We start from the raw sequence: 18,022 nt of genomic DNA on the forward strand, positions 1-18,022 counted from the left end.
GATATAGAAGACTAGAACAGTAATCAAAATGTGGCTGTATAATGCTTCTATATATAGTTATCTTTGAAAATAAAGACACTTGAGATGATATCCTAGAAAAAAAGAAGAGTTTTTTCGAAATTTTTTTGCAAATGTAATCGCTATGAGCGTTCAGTGTTAGTGAGTCATCTATTATGAAACCTAAGTATTTAAACTCGGTTACCCATTCAATCTTGTCATGATCAATGGTAAGTTGTAGAGACTCATAGTCCACATACTTTAATTTATGTTTATTACTGAGAATCATGGCTTTGGTTTTTTTTGTATTTAATTTTAGTTTATTAGTTCCCAGATAGGTTTCATATTTTTTTAATACTTGGTTCATTCGAGTTATTGTTTCGTTAAGATTGTGACCATAACATGCAACCAATGTGTCATCCGCGAATAAATTCAGAAAATCATGACCTTGCACATAATTGAGATCATTCAAATATATTATAAAAAGCAGTGGTCCCAGCACACTGCCTTGAGGTACACCAAAATTATTAATAATTTCGTTTGAATAAGAGTTGCCTATTTTGGTTCTTTGAGATCTATTACTGAGATATTCTTTGAACCAATTCAATACTTTACTCTGAATGCCATAATATTTCAATTTTAGAAGTAAAATTTCTCTGTCGATGGTCTCAAACGCTCTTTTGAAGTCAAGAAATACTGCCACTACATATTTACCATCATCAAGTACCTGCTTCCATTTCGATATTGTTAACTGAAGGGCAGTTTCACATGAATGATGTTCTCTAAAACCAGATTGGTTACCCATAAACAGATCATTCTTACTGAAGTACTGAGTTATTTGTTCGTGCACTATTATTTCTAAGAGTTTCTCTATAGTTGGTAAAGTATTTATGGCCCTATAGTCAGACATTTCTATTGCGTTATTAATTTTAGGAATGGGCATTATAGTACTGAGTTTCAATTGGTTGGGAAAACTACCATTTGCAAGTGAAGTATTTATCAAGTTCAGGAAGACAATTCCACCAGTATAAAACGTTTCTCTCAAAAACCTGACACTAATTACTTCCTCAATACTGCCTTTTTTTTGAGAGAAAATATAGTAGATCTCAACTTACTTAGGTTTACACTTTCAAATTCAGGAAAACTAGCTACCACTGGTTTAAGATTTTTCTGAGACCACTTTTCTTCAGAGATGATAGAACTAGAGATCCGCTCAATGCTATCAACATAGAACGAATTAAACTTATTGGCAGCATCTTGCTCAGTTTTTACCCTTGATATAGTGCCATCAGTGCTAAAGTTAATGCACTTGAAGTTCATATGCTGCTTCTCACCTTTTGTTAATTTTTTAATAGTTTTCCACATTTCTTTAGGGTCATTTTTATTTGAATCGATTTTATTTTCAAAGTATTGCAATTTTTTTATTTTCAGTAAATTAACAACCTCATTTCGTTTTGATTTATATTTATTCCACAACTCCTCTTTATTGGCATTGGAAGTTTTTCTGAAATCTTTATACAATTTGTCTCTTTGTTTTGAAAATGATTTTATCTCATTATCGTACCAAGGTACCTGATTTTGTTTGTTTTTGATTTCGATAATGGGTGCTATCTCATTTAAAATTAATCTACACTCCGATTCAATATTATGGTAAATCTCATTCACATCAGTGGAGGTTTTCAACCATTCACATTCAATCAGCCTCAGGTTGATACTATGAAAAACCTCATCATTTAATCTCCGTGTGAAAAAAGGTGTAGATATTGCAAAGTCACTATTTTGTATAATAACGGAAATTATTGAATGATCAGTAATCTTAGGCTCATGGTGAGGCCCTCTGTCCACTATGCCGATATGTATAGTAGTATAGTAACTAGAATAAAGTGTGTCTGTCACAAATATGCTTTGAATACTATACTGAATTTAATTATAAATTTCAAATACGCTATAATCTTAAGAACACTATTGCAATAGATTTTCTTCTTTGAATTGAAAAGGGGTATACTTAAAGAAGATATTAATTTTTGGGAAAGAAAGGTTTTCTATTTCTCCATCTTTATACAAATAATGTTGGCTTCGAATAAGTCTTATAGTCTATTTTTCTATAATAATAATACTTTATTTCCGTGTAGACATTGTATAGGAATTGTCAATAAAAGAAATAAAAATGAAAATAAAAACAGAGTATAAGAAACATACAAGTTGAAACAACACCTTGAAACTAAAATAATACCCTACTTATCTAATCTAAAAAATTCATTCAATGAATGAGTATTTCGAAAATATTTAACAAAAACTGAGTTTGGCAACGATGGCAATATTTTGAAGAACTGAATAACTGGATACTTACAGTAGGTACTTTATATCCTCAACATTTTGCACTACGTCGAAATCCGTCACAAAGAACCGTTTTCAGAAAATAATAATAATAGTGTGTATGGATAAACGCCATTTTAGCAATGTTGCCGATATTTTGAAGTACTGAAAAACTGGATAGTTATAGTACTTCATATCCTCAATATTTTGCACTACGTCGAAATCCGTCACAAAGAACCGTTTTCAGAAAATAATAATAATAGTGTGTATGGATAAACGCCATTTTAGCAATGTTGCCGATATTTTGAAGTACTGAAAAAGTGGATAGTTACAGTACTCCATATCCTCAACATTTTGCACTACGTCGAAATCCGTCACAAAGAACCGTTTTAGAGAAAATAATAATAATAGAGTGTGTATGGATAAACGCCATTTTAGCAATGTTGCCGATATTTTGAAGTACTGAAAAAGTGGATAGTTACAGTACTTCATATCCTCAATATTTTGCACTACGTCGAAATCCGTCACAAAGAACCGTTTTCAGAAAATAATAATAATAGTGTGTATGGATAAACGCCATTTTAGCAATGTTGCCGATATTCTGAAGTACTGAAAAAGTGGATAGTTACAGTACTTCATATCCTCAATATTTTGCACTACGTCGAAATCCGTCACAAAGAACCGTTTTCAGAAAATAATAATAATAGTGTGTATGGATAAACGCCATTTTAGCAATGTTGCCGATATTTTGAAGTACTGAAAAACTGGATAGTTATAGTACTTCATGTCCTCAACATTTTGCACTACGTCGAAATCCGTCACAAAGAACCGTTTTCAGAAAATAATAATAATAGTGTGTATGGATAAACGCCATTTTAGCAATGTTGTCGATATTTTGAAGTACTGAAAAAGTGGATAGTTACAGTACTTCATATCCTCAATATTTTGCACTACGTCGAAATCCGTCACAAAGAACCGTTTTCAGAAAATAATAATAATAGTGTGTATGGATAAACGCCATTTTAGCAATGTTGCCGATATTTTGAAGTACTGAAAAACTGGATAGTTATAGTATAGTACTTCATATCCTCAACATTTTGCACTACGTCGAAATCCGTCACAAAGAACCGTTTCCAGAAAATAATAATAATAGTGTATATGGATAAACGCCATTTTAGCAATGTTGTTGATATCTTGAAGAACTGAAAAACTGAATTGTTGCAGTACTCCATATTCCAAACATTTCACACTACATTAAAATCCGCCACAAACATCTGATTTTAGAAAATATTAATTTTAATTCTTAGGGCTGGACTGCATTTCAGCAATGCTGCCGTTATTATGATGTAGTGAAAAAATTTTAATTTCACACTACTCTATACTCTCAGTATTTTACATCACTTGAAAATCAGTCCCAATACTTCGCTTTTGGAGACAAAATATTAGTTCGTAGAAGTGAACCCCATTTAGCCCAATACCGGCAATATTTGGCACCTACAGACCTACCTAGCTTTTCAATATCTAAACACATTTTTACCTTGTATAAATATATTTTGTGTAATTAATTCAATTGGTGTCAAGTTACCATGTGATAAGTTGAAACTAATATATTCGAATCGAAAGCCCATCAAAGTCATCTTCATAATACCAGTCCGTTATATGTGCTGTGTAAATCGGACTCAAGAGTGGGGGGTGGGCGCTAGATTCGAGCGCTGGCGCCCGACGCTAACTTCACATAAGTCGAGTCACGTTAAAATCTCGAGTCTAGCGATTTGGCTGAGTTTGCAACGAAAAATAACAATCTAATCGCCGGATTGTTGCGTCAGAAAATAAAAGTATAAAGTGGACGGCATTCAGTGGTTCAATGTCAAAAGAAAACAGTGTTTTATGCGGGTTGAGTTTACGAGAACTTCTAGTATAGTGCAGTTTAATTCTGAAGAAAAACTCTGTAGTCTAACGTACAGTTAAGAGGTAAAAATAATTGTCAGGTTTGGCATTAGTTCAAAATATAAAAAACTGATTTGTTCAGTTGTGAAATATTCTGATTTACTCAATATTTCAGCCGGCATTTTGAAGTGGTAGGAAAATAAATATTCTGCGATCACAGTTGCAGGGACGGGCCCAACAAATGTCTTTAACGTCATCCGTTTTCTAAAATTTGTACAGAATATGTTCTTTTAGAGGAATTTAGTAATTTCGAGAAATTGAAAAATGCTTCGTCCGTGAAGTAAATGATAAATTTAGGACTATCAAGAAATCAAAGTGTGAAATGTTGTTGTTGGTATTCATTCTCACATTATAGTGTACTTGCTCTTTCTTATCTTTACTGAACTGCGTTCGTAAGAATTCCCATTCGTTAACACTAATTGATGAAAGTTCATTATCATTTCGCGAAATAAAAAAAACGACTTCTAGCAGTTTGAAACCACAACACATGAAACGGTATGGAAATCATTTAATCGTTATAGTTATTTTCTTTCTGTAAAATGCGACGTGAAATCATTGAATTTTCTTCAAAAATTTGTTTTGTAAAATTTTACGTATCATATGTATGCGTCACCATATTTTTTTACTATCATTACTCCTCACCTTACTACTACATGCCCCTTGTTTTTTCCCATTTCATCAACTTTAACACGGTTTACTCAAATTCAACACTTCACAAAATATTTCAACACATTGCATTTGGTTTCACAATGTTGCACAATCGAAAGTTTTAATATTCGATGAACAGAGAGTACCTGAAAGATACAAGTAAAGTATTCTGAGCATTATCCTGTGTTTAGAAAAAAATTCTGTTGGCATATTTCACTTGTTATACTTTTATCGTAATATTCTTTTCATGTACCTACTCAATTGAAATTAGGTTTTCTGAATTTCAATTGAATGGAATATTTGTAAAAACTATTCGGGAAGCAAATACGCAGAAAACATAAATATTACCCCAGTATCAAGAAAAATAAACCTATTGGTTTCATCTATTCAAGAAACACTTTATTGTGAGATGTTCACTAAACAGTTTTACAAAAACGAAACACGTGTTTCGCCATACAATGGCTTCTTCGGACGTGTCTTTACTAACTATATCCTATCCTACATAATCAATGCTTTATACAGTGTCACACATAAAGTCCGCATCAAATGGGATTTTTTTTGTTCATCTGTTCAAACAACTTTTGATATCTCCATTAGGTTGTGCTTCAAAAATGATGCCAAATGACATGCATACGACCGATCAAGTGATTTTTCTTCCCTGTCAAATTTGACATTTTTTCCAAAAAATGTTCAGAAAAGCAGTTATTGCTCGAAATTTCGAAAATCGGTAAAGAGAAAAGATGATTGTTTTTTCATTTTTTACCCATATACCAATTTTTAGCTCTCTAGTACAAAAATGATGCAAAGTTGATGCAGTTTTTAAAAACAGATAAATATTTCACTTCATTTCTACTTTTTGCGAAATAGCTTGATACATAAGCATAATTAAAAAACAGTATCAATGAAAAGTCAATAATTTATTCTTTACTGCACTTTTCAAATAGTTAAACTTTGATTTACTAATTACGAAAAATTACAACGCAATTAAACTAAGGGAAGGAATTATACGAAAGTAATTTCACATTTACTAAATATCTTTTATGAGGTATGAACGAACAAAATTACTTCAGAAATCAATTTAGATTTTGTTGCCTAGAAAACTAAACCGTAAATAATTCTAACAAACATCTGTTAAAATAAAGTTATAATTTAAATTAAGAACACTAAATCAAATCGAAACATATGCCTAAACCATGTAAATACCAATAGAAATACAAAATAAAAAGTCACATTTCGGTGTGCCTTCCACCACGTTCAATGCAATCAATCGTCCTTTTTAAAACATCTTTACTTGCATTCTTTACACTACGGGGTTTCGTGCTTACAACACATTCTCGAATAACTGCCTCTAAATGGTTTATATCTCGAAAAGGTCTTTGCTTATACACCTTTTGTTTTATGTAACCCCACAAGAAGAAATCTAGTGGGGTTATATCAGGAGATCTAGGCGGCCAAAAGTGTTACATATTGCGACTGATTACTTTGCCCCTAAATATTTCCAAAAGACGCTCTTTAACCACCATTGTAGTATGAATAGGTCATCACACTGATACCACACAACATTTCTTACTTGAAGGGACATATTATCCAAAACTTCAGATAGTTCGGTATTCACAAAGTGTAGGTAGTCCACAGAATTTAAATTATATCTAAAAAGTATGGTCCTATAATTTGATCGTTTAATATGCCACACCATACATTCGTCTTAAACGAATATCGATCTCGACATTCGATTACGAAATGTGGGTTTTCTTTTGCCCATCACCTGCAGTTTTGCGAGCTCACAACGCCATTTGAAGAGAAGGTCGCTTCATCTGTCCATAAAATTTGATAAGGAGAATGATAATTTTCTTCTTATTCCCCTTGAAACCAAAAAGAAAAATACAAGCGCATATCGAAGTCCCTTTCTTTTAATGTATTGATAAATTTCGGTTTATGAGGCGTAAATTTATTTTTGTGTAAAATACGTCGTACACTCTCTCGGTTAACATCTGTTCTATCTGCAATATCTTGAATACTTGTTTTTTTATTTTCTACGACATCCAAACATATTTCAAATTCCACTTCTTCAGTATGTCTAGAAGGCTGATGTGCTTTTCTAAAATTACTCTCAACCGAGCCAGTAGATTTAAACTTAGCTATTATCCTACTAACTGTTGACTGATGAATATTTCTTGCAGGATGTCTGGCATTGAAAATATAAGCTACTTGTCGGTGACCGGTATTCTCGCCGCATATTAAAACGATTTCAATTTTCTCTTGAAGATTCAGCATTTTTAACAACACACTAGACAACGAATAAACTATTTTAAATCTAAAACTGATAAACACCATTTTGAGTTATTCAACAAATGTCATATGACAATAAAATATTTTGCTTATTCAGTTCAATTGTTTCCACAGTACCCTTAGTTCAATTTCGTTGTAATTTTTCTTAATTAGTAAATCAAAGTTTAACTGTTTGAAAAGTGCAGTAAAGAATAAATTATTGACTTTTCATTGATATTGTTTTTTAACTATGCTTATGTATCAAGCTATTTCGCAAAAAGTAGAAATAAAGTGAAATATTTATCTGTTTTTAAAAACTATATCAACTTTGCATCATTTTTGGCATAATTTTTTCTGGTGCTTTAAATTTTTGCGAAATAAGTTGTATTTAGAATTGTAATTGGTATTAATAATGCGTTGGAAAGATAAGTTAGGCATAAAGCACTAACTTTGTTGAGGTTTGGCTAAATTTGAGAAATCTGCAAATGTCAAATTTTCGAAAAACTGTAAAATAACTAAATTTGTACTAGAGAGCTAAAAATTGGTATATGGGTAAAAAATGAAAAAAACAATCATCTTTTCTCTTTACCGATTTTCGAAATTTCGAGCAATAACTGCTTTTCTGATTGATCGGTCATATGCATGTCATTTGGCATCATTTTTAAAGCACAACCTAATGGAGATATCAAAAGTTGCTTGAAGAAATGAACAAAAAAAATCCCATTTGATGCGGACTTTATGTGTGACATTGTATAGTTTTTACCTAACCAATTAATGTTGAATGTGTACTGGGGTTTGGGAATACATCAATTAATATTAGCATAAGAAAAGAACAGAAACCTTTTTTTTCTGATTGCTTCTGCCGTTACTTGATGAAGGTCCATTGTAATTTCAAAAACTACACCTCATGATTTGATCTCCACAAACTTTATTTGAAATATATATATATATATATATATATATATATATATATATATATATATATATATATATATATATATATATATATATATATATATATATCACAACATGTTTAGTGCGGAACGTGTTCTAAGGTATACAGGGCTTTTCATGATGAGCGTTAATTAGCCGTTTCTGGCAAACTATCCAACGGTCTATCATTCCAATGAATGACCAACTGGATTTGAATAGATCACCATTATTGAACTTGTTTTCTTGAAAACCGAGAAGGAATTATTATTGATGTAGATGTTTTCAAACAAGATAAACGAAAACTGATGGCTGTGTCTGAGGGTCAAATTTTATGAAAAACTTAATGGTAAAAAATTTACTGCAACTTTTTTCCTGTAAATTTTTTTTTCTATGAAAACATTTCCAAAGCATTTTTTTACGTAGGATTCAACGGTGTAAAACACTCATTTTTTCAAATGAGATATCAATAGTCATTGATGGAAAATATTTTTTAGATGAGACACCCTGTATATTCCTGCATGTTTCAATAGAACTCAAAACTACCTTTCCAGTAATGTAGCCAGAGTCATCTTTGCAATGCAGAGTTTTTAGGTTTTATATCCATTTATTTCTTAATATCCTAAAAGATTGAGTTAAAAACCTTTCTCTTCTGGATGTAACACGTCATAGTCATGATTGACTTGGTCTTTCCATTTAAAAAACCACATGAGAGCTCTTTAATTCTTCGTGAAAAAGTTCCCCCGTTTGGCCAATATAATTTTTTGATCAAAAGCCACACGTCAACTCATAGGCTCCTAATCAATCAAATATTGAAGTTCTGTTTTTATTGTTTTTAAAAAATTGCATGGTACGTAGCCTCATTCAACAAAATGTTTTTTGTGGTTGGGTTTTGCTAGCTCAACGTTGACCTAGCAGATCTCACGATATCTCCGTTAAATGAGGGCAAAACATTCAGGAATGGAGAACAAAATGAGCCGAAAATCAATCTTAAATTATGGCCTGAAAATAAACACAAAAATTCATTAGTTTGAAAAAAATAAATACCTAAATTACACATTATCAAAAACAAAATAATTGTTAGAGAATATTTTCCTAATACCAGTTCTCCATGATACCATTTTCATGTGCTTATATCATATTCAGTCGGCTTTTCCACATTTTATCAGATTATACACGGTTTCAATAACTTCTGGATATGGTTTAATATTATGCTTACGTTTAGTTTCAAAATATTGCACAATCGAAAATTTTATTGTGCAATGAGTATTTCATAGTTTTCGTAAATAGTACTTCAGCAGATGATAAAATCCGAGCTGGTAGGCCATGGTTGAATGCAACCAAACGTTTCATCCGTTACGGCGGCAGACATCATCAGTAGTATGTGCGTTGACTGCTAAATAACAAAGTTTTCGTTGAAAAATGGAAATTTATCGATAAAATATTGAGAACTGTCAGTATTTCTTTTGTGAAAAAAACCAAGGCAATGTAACACAAGTCGAATCATACAAATTGTGTGCTCAGGATTCGATGAATTCGACGAAAGTCGTTTTTGCCTGGTCCTGGTTGGCGAAGCTTCTACCGGTGGAACAGTTATCGAAGAGCTTGAAAAGATGATAGTCCATTGGCGAGAGGTCTGGAGAGTGTGGTGGGTGAGACAGAACTTCGTTTGATTTTGGAACGGTGATTTGTGAAACGTGCGGACGGGTGTCGTCGTGGAGCAGTGGGAAGTGCTTGTAATGTAACCACTGTTTTGAACGTCTCTTGTTGTCTTAGATGATCCACCGCATTGAAGCTGACGACTAGTTCTTCCGATATCGCACGCACCGTTTGTGATGGATCAGTCTCCATCAGGGTCCTCAAGTCCTCGTCCTGGATTACTGGAGGTCGATCACATCAGAGCTCATCTTTCAGGCTAAAATCCTCATCACTTTTCCATTGTTTTGGAAAATATAAACATTTTGTTAGGGGCTCTAAACAAAGATTATTCTCTTCTCCAAACAACTTACTCAAGATAAACGGAAAAAAAATGTCGATTTTCAACTAAACAAATCAGAAAATGTACATAGCAACCAAGACTTTCTTTAGCAACGGAATTGGTAATGTGAGCAGTGCTATGCAATTGAACAATCACGTCAACATCATATATCTCATTGTGCACACAGTTACGAGGGTGGGCTAAGAATTTTCCGACGTAACAAAAGTACAATTAATTTTTTCAGACTTTTTTCAACCTCTGGTAAAAGTCCATTATATCTCAAAGTGGAGTGCAGTAGATTTGCGAAGAATAAAAACTCAAAGTCGTCTCCACAATTCAATGTCAACATCAGATGTTAGAGCGGTAAAACCATCAATCAGTACATGTTTCGAACCTATATAGGTTCATCATCAGCTAATATTTACGTTATGAAATGAAATAATTTTTTTTTCTTCATAATTTTAAATATCAGCTGATGATGAACCTATATAGGTTCTAAACATGTACTGATTGTACTGGTTTTACTGCTCTAACATCTGATGGTGTCATTAAATTGTAGAGACGACTTTGAGTTTTTATTCTTCGCAAGACTTTTTTTATTTTTCAACATAGTCCCCTTTGAACTTTACACATTTCTCCCAGCGATGCTCCCATGTCCATAACCTGTCCAAATATTACTCGGCGTTTTTCTGAAGAAGACCCCATGCATTGGCTTATCCCAGTGTCTCCGCAGAAGTGAGGTGATCTCTGCGGCTTTTATCTGAGCTTTTTGGTGAACGGGTTCCAACTCGGTGACAGAGTTGTAGTCACCTCGTTCAGAGTCGAAAACTATACCGAGTTCATCAGCTGCTCGAGCAGCTGCCCTAAGGAGAAATGCTCCAATTCCTGCTCTCTCATGGTCACGGACCATGCAGAGAAGGGGATCCGAACTCCTGATGACTTTACAGGCTGTATCCAGTACCATTCTGTCATGTAGACACTCCAAACTCAAAAGTCCACGACCTCCCTGTTGTCGGGGGAAGTACAACCGTGGAACGGACGATTTGGGATGCAAACTCCTATAGAGATGTATCATTTTTCGGGTCCTTACGTCGAGTTGATACAGCTCCTCCCGAGTCCACTTCGCTACTCCAAACGTGTAGAGTAAGATTGGAACGGCAAGCATATTTGTTGCAGCTACTTTGTTCTTCCCCGACAGCTCCGATGACCAGATCTGTCGAAGTTTGTGCTGATACTTGCCGCGGAGAGAGTTTTTCACTGCAGTTACCTCTTGTGAGTGGCGTTGTTCCACCCCGAGGAAAGTATACGTCTCTCCGGCATCCAGATGGTGTAGGATGCTTCCATCTACGAGCTGCACATCCTCTCCGTAGTCCCCGCATCGTCCTCTTTTGAGATGAACCATTGCACATTTGTCTATCCCAAATTTCACACCGATAGCATGCGTGTACTCTTCCACCACCCTCAAGGACTGATGGAGATCCTTCTCTCCAGAGGCATAAAGTTTAAGATCATCCATATAAAAGAGATGGGTGACCTTGTGCCTCCGGTTTCCGGGGGTGCCACAGTTATACCTTCGAGTATTTCTGAGCGCAACGGATAAAGGCAATAGTGAGATGCAGAAGAGAAGGGGACTAAGGGAATCACCCTGAAATACACCCCTTCTGAAAGTCACCTACCCTGTTTGGACTCTTGCTTGACCAGATGTTATGGTGAAGCGAGTTCGCCAAAGTGGTATCAGTTGTTCAATGCATCTCACTATGTTATCGGGTACCGCAAGGCATCTGAGCAAATGGAAGATGAGCTCATGCGAAATTGTATCAAATGCCTTACGGTAATCGATCCAGGCCATAGAGAGGTTACGCTTGTATTGTATCGAGTCCTGCGTTACACATCTATCGATGAGCAGGTTCTCTTCACATCCAGCGACTCCTCTCTTCGATCCTCTCTGCTCATATATCCGTTCGAACACTCGGTCAACTGCGGTGAGTATTCGTGTGTAAAAGATGCTTGTAAACAACTTATAACACGAATTCAAGCATGTTATCGGTCTGTAATTCTTAGGAATCGACAAATCTCCGCTTTTGGGGATGAGAACGGTCCGCCCCTCGACAAACCAATCCGGAATCGGCTGCTCTCCGTCCAGCCATAAGTTGAAAACTCTGGCCAGATGGCGGTGGGTACTTGGTAGTTTTTTCCACCAATAAGTGTTCAGCCCATCTGGGCCTGGAGCAGCAAAGTTCTTGGAACCAACAAGGGCTCTTCGAACGTCATCCGGGTGTTCATAGATATCCTTCCAGAAGGATTCCACCTGATCAGCAGTCGGCGGATTATCCACAACACGTGGAGGCTCTTGGAATAAGCGAGAAAGTTTCTCGCGGAACCTAAGATTTTCCGCGATACTTCTCGCTCGCCTCACTAGTGACTTCTTAGCAGCCACTAGCATTCGTATCCTATCAAGGCAATGCTGTTTGGTGGTCAACAGCACGCCTTGGCTTAGAGTGTGATGGATACATCGTAAATTGGCGGCTATTCGCCGCACTGCGGGCGTGAAAGGCCTATTGGCCGCCCTGTAGTCCATCACACATTGGATACGAGACGCGTGTTGTCTCGCCGACGTGATCTTAGCCTCCATCTTGTGTACACGCCGTTCAATCTTCCGAACCGCAAGGCTGGGATTTCGTCCTTCCGATTCGGAAAGCGATTGGATGACGTTATACACGGCGGTGTTGATTTGCCAGATGTCAGCCTCTTCTGTTAGAACACTATGAAGCTCCGCTTCCAAACAAGCCAGTTCTTGTGGCTTCAGGGGCCTAATTCTGTGGAGCGCCCTGCGTCTTCTGATTGTCGTCTCCATTGGTGGTATGGTGCCAGTCTCCTCCCGTGGTAGAAGTGGCAGTTCTACCACCCGTGCCAACGGGTGGTAGAACTGCCACTTCTACCACTTCGTTAGCAGACTGGGGAGGAGCTATATAGCCCTACCGCCGAAGATAGGATACGTAATCCCTAAGATTTTGGGCGGAAAAGGCGGCATGCTCCGGATGTGTTTCACACCACAGAGCATGCAATCTCGCCATGTACCCTCTTCGCGCGGGCTCACTACTCTCGTAGCAATGCATAAGGCTATCTCTCAGCTCATGCGTCCACTCAAAGCGTCCGTTGTCGTTGCCAGGGTTGTCGTCGGTAGGCAAATCATCGTTATGGGCCCACCACCTTGCCTCTGACCCCTCCGAGCGGGTCGATTGTGGGGGCCTCTTCCTTGATTATTGGGAACCAAGTGTTGAGTCCACCGGGTGGTTAGTCAATAAAACTAACCACATATTCATTCCCATTCGATTCAGTTAAATTTCACAGCTGTAAGCCGGCCTTGAATTAATTTTTAATGCTATAAATGCTACCGACAAAATACATTTCTTACATTTGTTTTTTTTCTAGGATACCCACAAATAGTCTGGATTAACTTTGTGACTGCCAGTCCATCACATTTCCAGTTCCATAATGGACAAAATCAGAACTGTAGCTTGCATTGACACCAGTGGTTCCACCTTTAGTAATGAAGAATATTTCAACACAGTGAATTCCCTTATCGGTGATGCATTCAAAGTCATCACATGGAACTCATATGCATACGAAATCAACAGCAATGTTTTGGATAAATATCAGGCAGGCGGTAGTACTCTACCCCAAACATTTTTGGAAATACTGAAAACGTATGATTTTAAATATCAGCTCATAGTAACAACAGACGGGCAAATGTATGACCACGATATTGTTAAATGCGAGGCCATACTGATGAACAGTAATATTCTGAACAGTATTGAACATTTCAAGATATATTACATCGGAGAAGAAAGCGAAATGAATATGAAGATGGATAATTTATTCACCTCTCCGAAGTTCAACAAGGAAATTTTCATTAATGAGAAAGTTACTTGTACAGTCGACATCAACATAGATTTCGATAAAGTTTGCGTTAAGGATATAACAGAAAAAAATGATTTCAAAGCTAGTATCATCTCTCGTCTATCCAGATTTCCGGAAGAAAGTCTAGATCTTCGCTCTAAAGTATGTAAACTGTCCAACAGACTTCTGAGCGAGCTGGTAGACGAAAGCGTATCCGTTAAAACATTTTTCGAAAATAAAGACGTCGCAGGGTGTACGAAGTTCATCAAAAATGGTTCAGTAACCGAAAAAAAAGTTTTACAACAAAAGATATCTGACATATTGAATTTATTCAAAAATGATACTGATATTTACAAGTTGTCACACTTATCCAATACTCACACTCTACAGGAGGTGGAGGTTTCAGTACCTTTCGAAGAGGGAGACGAAGAGGATGATGAAGAGGATATTGAAAAGAGTGACGACGCAATATTTTGCGACATTATGTTCACTAAATGTACCCATTTGTGTCTCTTGATCAGAAAGCCCGAAGTGACTATAATTCCAGATGACATCAGCAAGCAAATATCCATTCATCCATTTTCGATTCTGAGTCATGAGGATATAATCAAGAAAATTCTAGATTTGGTGGAGTTCCAACAGATTGATTTGAGCAGTTACTCCCAGCTGGAAAACAAATACATATCCCCATTCACTAGGCATCAGCTCAAAGGAGTGTACATATTCAACAGTGGAACTGACGATGTGAACTTTGAATTGGTTAGGAAGAACAACAACAGAGTTATCTCCGTTATTTTTGGTCCTGGTAACAAACTCCAGGAAACAAAGCTGTCTGGAATGTTCTCTTCCTTTACATTCTCATGAAGCATCACCCCAAATGGAAGATCGAATCAGAAATATTGAAGAGAGAGATAATATACATATCAGAGAATACAAAATCTTTCCTAACTCTATCCCCCCTGCTGGACCCTAACATAATAGATCAACTCAACGTTTGTCTGTGGTACATTGTAAATGTATCCCACAAAGTGTCTCCAAACTCCTCGAAGAATATATTGAGAGAAATGGGGGCAAGTTCACAGAGCTTTCTTGACTTTTATTCCGAAGTATTCGACACAGTCAATGAAGAAATATATACCGCAAATAAATCCTGGCTCGCCTGGAATTATATGGTGCAGAATAAATCGGACAGACGGAAGTTCAAAGGCGAAGTCCTGGCTCAATACCAGAACCATAAAGAAATCAATGGGTCGCTGGTGTTTTTTCTCTGGTCCTTGTGAGAAAAGGTATGAGTCATTTTTGGATACTTTACCCGTTGAAAAAGTTTTGGGACTGTACAGTATTTTGTCTGATAGTTCAGGAAAATTTGACAAAATCGACCATGCACCAGACATACCTCCTGATGTCAAGATTGTTAATATTCCTGAGGACGATTCTGCAAAACACGTTTTGATATGTTTGAAGACTTGCCAGCCTACTATAATTTGTCCTGTGACTGGAAAACACTGGAAAGAATGTGCGGGGAACTACAGCGTACAAGACGCCTCGTATTTCAGAGCTTTCAAGGATTATTGCAACAAGGGAATGAAGTATCCCAGAAACGAGTTCGATTTGATCACTTATCACAGTGACAAACATTATAATAGATGTTCAGAGTTTTTGATTTATCCCTCTGATATACTGAAATACTTTGCATTGGTATTCCAAAAATTTGAGAACATTATGAAAACTTATCCTGTTGAAGAGTATCTGAAAATATCGAATACAAACAACTCTGAAGTGGATCGTCTAGTCACTGAAGATGTTTGTGATTTTGAGTCCTGTAATCATCCACGAAATACACCCTGAATAGCTCTATTGGGCATATCAAACACATAGAAATTATTCAAAGGAAAAAGGAAAGTCTGAGTTCACATTGATATTTTATTCGAATGTATTAATTGTACGGGACACAGATTCGCCATACTCGTCCAGATGTTCTTCGATGTTCGTCAATTCAGAGTTTCTCTTCAACTCGATTTACACTAATTTCAGATACTCATATATTCATTATTGGATGTTTTTCACCTACATCGTTTTTCAAATGTTGTTTGTATTTAATAATTTACTATCTAATTCAATTCAAATGTCACTTCTTTTCAATATATTTTTGTTAGTCAACCTTCAATTTCACTAATGAGATTGGACTCGATATCGTTTCTTGAGGACCACGCAATTTTGTGAAGATTATTTTCTATCATATCTTCAGTATATAAATTCATGACAAGCATTATGGCAAAAAAAGGTAAAACTGGAACGGCTTGCATAGAATAAATTCAAAATTAGCTAGTTCAGACTTGTCTATGATTCGAAATCTATGAAAGAAGAAACAAAAATAGCGGAAATATCAATTATATTCAAGCAATAAAACGTGAGATGAAATTACAATAAAACGAATAAAATACCCAAAAGATTAAAATGACCAAAATACACAAAAAAATACAGTGAAGTAACTTGGTTTAATTTGTTTTTTTTTCAGACTTTTTTATCATTTTTCATTTCTGTATTATGGTCATTTTCATTTTTTTATCTTGATTATTTCATTTTATTCGTTTTATTCTGATTTAATTTTACAAACTTTCATGAAATAGGAATAGATATTTGAATTGAAGGGGTTATATTTTTAGGAGTGATTAATTTTTTGGGAAAGAAAGTTTTTGGCTTTCTACTACTCCATCTGATACAAAAAAAGGGATGAGAGAATCTTCCAAAGAAAGGAAGGAAGTAATCAGTTTGAAACTCTATACATGAATGTGTAGATCATGCAAAGAAGTAACTTTCACATACAAACTGAAAGAAAGTCCTCCTGAAACAGCTACTTTCATATAAACATTGAATTACACGAAAGAAAAATAATTCTTTCGAAACAAATACTTCTATATGAACACTGAATTATACAGAAGATACTTTTCTCTACTCAGTTTGTATTTCAAACATTTGTTGTGGAATAAGAATCAGATATCATTCACATGAGTTCTACTTTGGAAGATTCTCTCATCCCTTTTTTGTATCAGATGGAGTAGTAGAAAGCCAAAAACTTTCTTTCCCAAAAAAAGGAATAGATATATTGCAAACAAGTTATAGCTCTCAGAAAATAATTTTATAAAAATTATCATTCATATCAGTTTCGAAAATGTTGCGAATTATCTGGTTTTTGAACGTCACGCCTCGAATATGAGGCGTGAGGATATTTTGTGTTTTATCACAACGAGAAATTCGTCACATACGTTGGCTCTAAATTATACAATCAGCTACCTACACACATGAAACATATCAATGGCCACAAAATACTCAAAAAAATAAATAAAAAAAAAATTATTATCAAAATATCTCGAAAAATTAGGAAAAAATGAAGGTGTATCTTTTTTGAAAACGAATACAATTTACCGATATGGTTACCGAGTCAAAATTGTAGTTGACAGGTCAAAAATATTAGAAATCAACACTGTGGTGAGAACAGTACGTTAAATTCTTGAATCATGATAAATTCGTAAGTAAGAGCTGTTTGAGTGTTAAAGTTGGAGCTATTTTAAATCTTTGTGATGATTTTGTGGAATAAAAAATTCTTATGAATGGTGTTTTGACTTAATTTCCTAGGAAATGCCGGTACCAACTAGTGTTATCTATGTATCTATCAGTGGTCCCATCAGTGTTTCAAGAGATATTTACACTAAGAAAAATATCTACTGTCAAGAATGAAAAATGTTTGAAATTGATGAGGATTTTCAAACCAACAATTCAAATAAGGACTCTCTAAATTATTTAATAATTACTTGTCTGAAAATTCTGTTTATTTATTGCATCGTCTGAATCCATTACTTTCCAACACTTTCAAAAACTGAATGTGGTCTATAGTGTCAAATATCTTTGCGGGATCTATGAAACTACATATTGAAGGTTGTTTTTTTAAATTGACTTCGTTATTGTCACCGAACTTTTCTTTCCTGGTGTGATGTCATCATGACCTGGTAATTTTCAATTTTTAGGTTATTGCTTATT

At 35.3% G+C, this 18,022-nt stretch overlaps 1 protein-coding gene across 1 annotated transcript; it reads left to right on the top strand.

Moving 5' to 3' along the window:
• The first annotated feature begins 4,043 nt into the window (after positions 1-4,043).
• Positions 4,044-17,596, top strand: LOC111505030 (uncharacterized). Its single transcript, XM_023159772.2, has 2 exons — positions 4,044-4,284; positions 13,517-17,596. The coding sequence occupies exon 2, from the start codon at positions 13,580-13,582 to the stop codon at positions 14,846-14,848; it is 1,269 nt and encodes a 422-aa protein (XP_023015540.2). The 5' UTR covers positions 4,044-4,284; positions 13,517-13,579; the 3' UTR covers positions 14,849-17,596.
• The last annotated feature ends 426 nt before the right edge of the window (positions 17,597-18,022 follow it).

Source organism: Leptinotarsa decemlineata, unplaced genomic scaffold (assembly GCF_025532065.1).
Source record: "Leptinotarsa decemlineata unplaced genomic scaffold, Ldec_3_MD MMD2_P_RNA_scaffold_2, whole genome shotgun sequence".
Taxonomy (NCBI): Eukaryota; Metazoa; Arthropoda; class Insecta; order Coleoptera; family Chrysomelidae; genus Leptinotarsa; species Leptinotarsa decemlineata.

What these genes read in the sequence shown, in the direction of transcription:
- LOC111505030 (XM_023159772.2), top strand. Translation starts at nt 13,580, where the DNA reads ATGGACAAAATCAGAACTGTAGCTTGCATTGACACCAGTGGTTCCACC.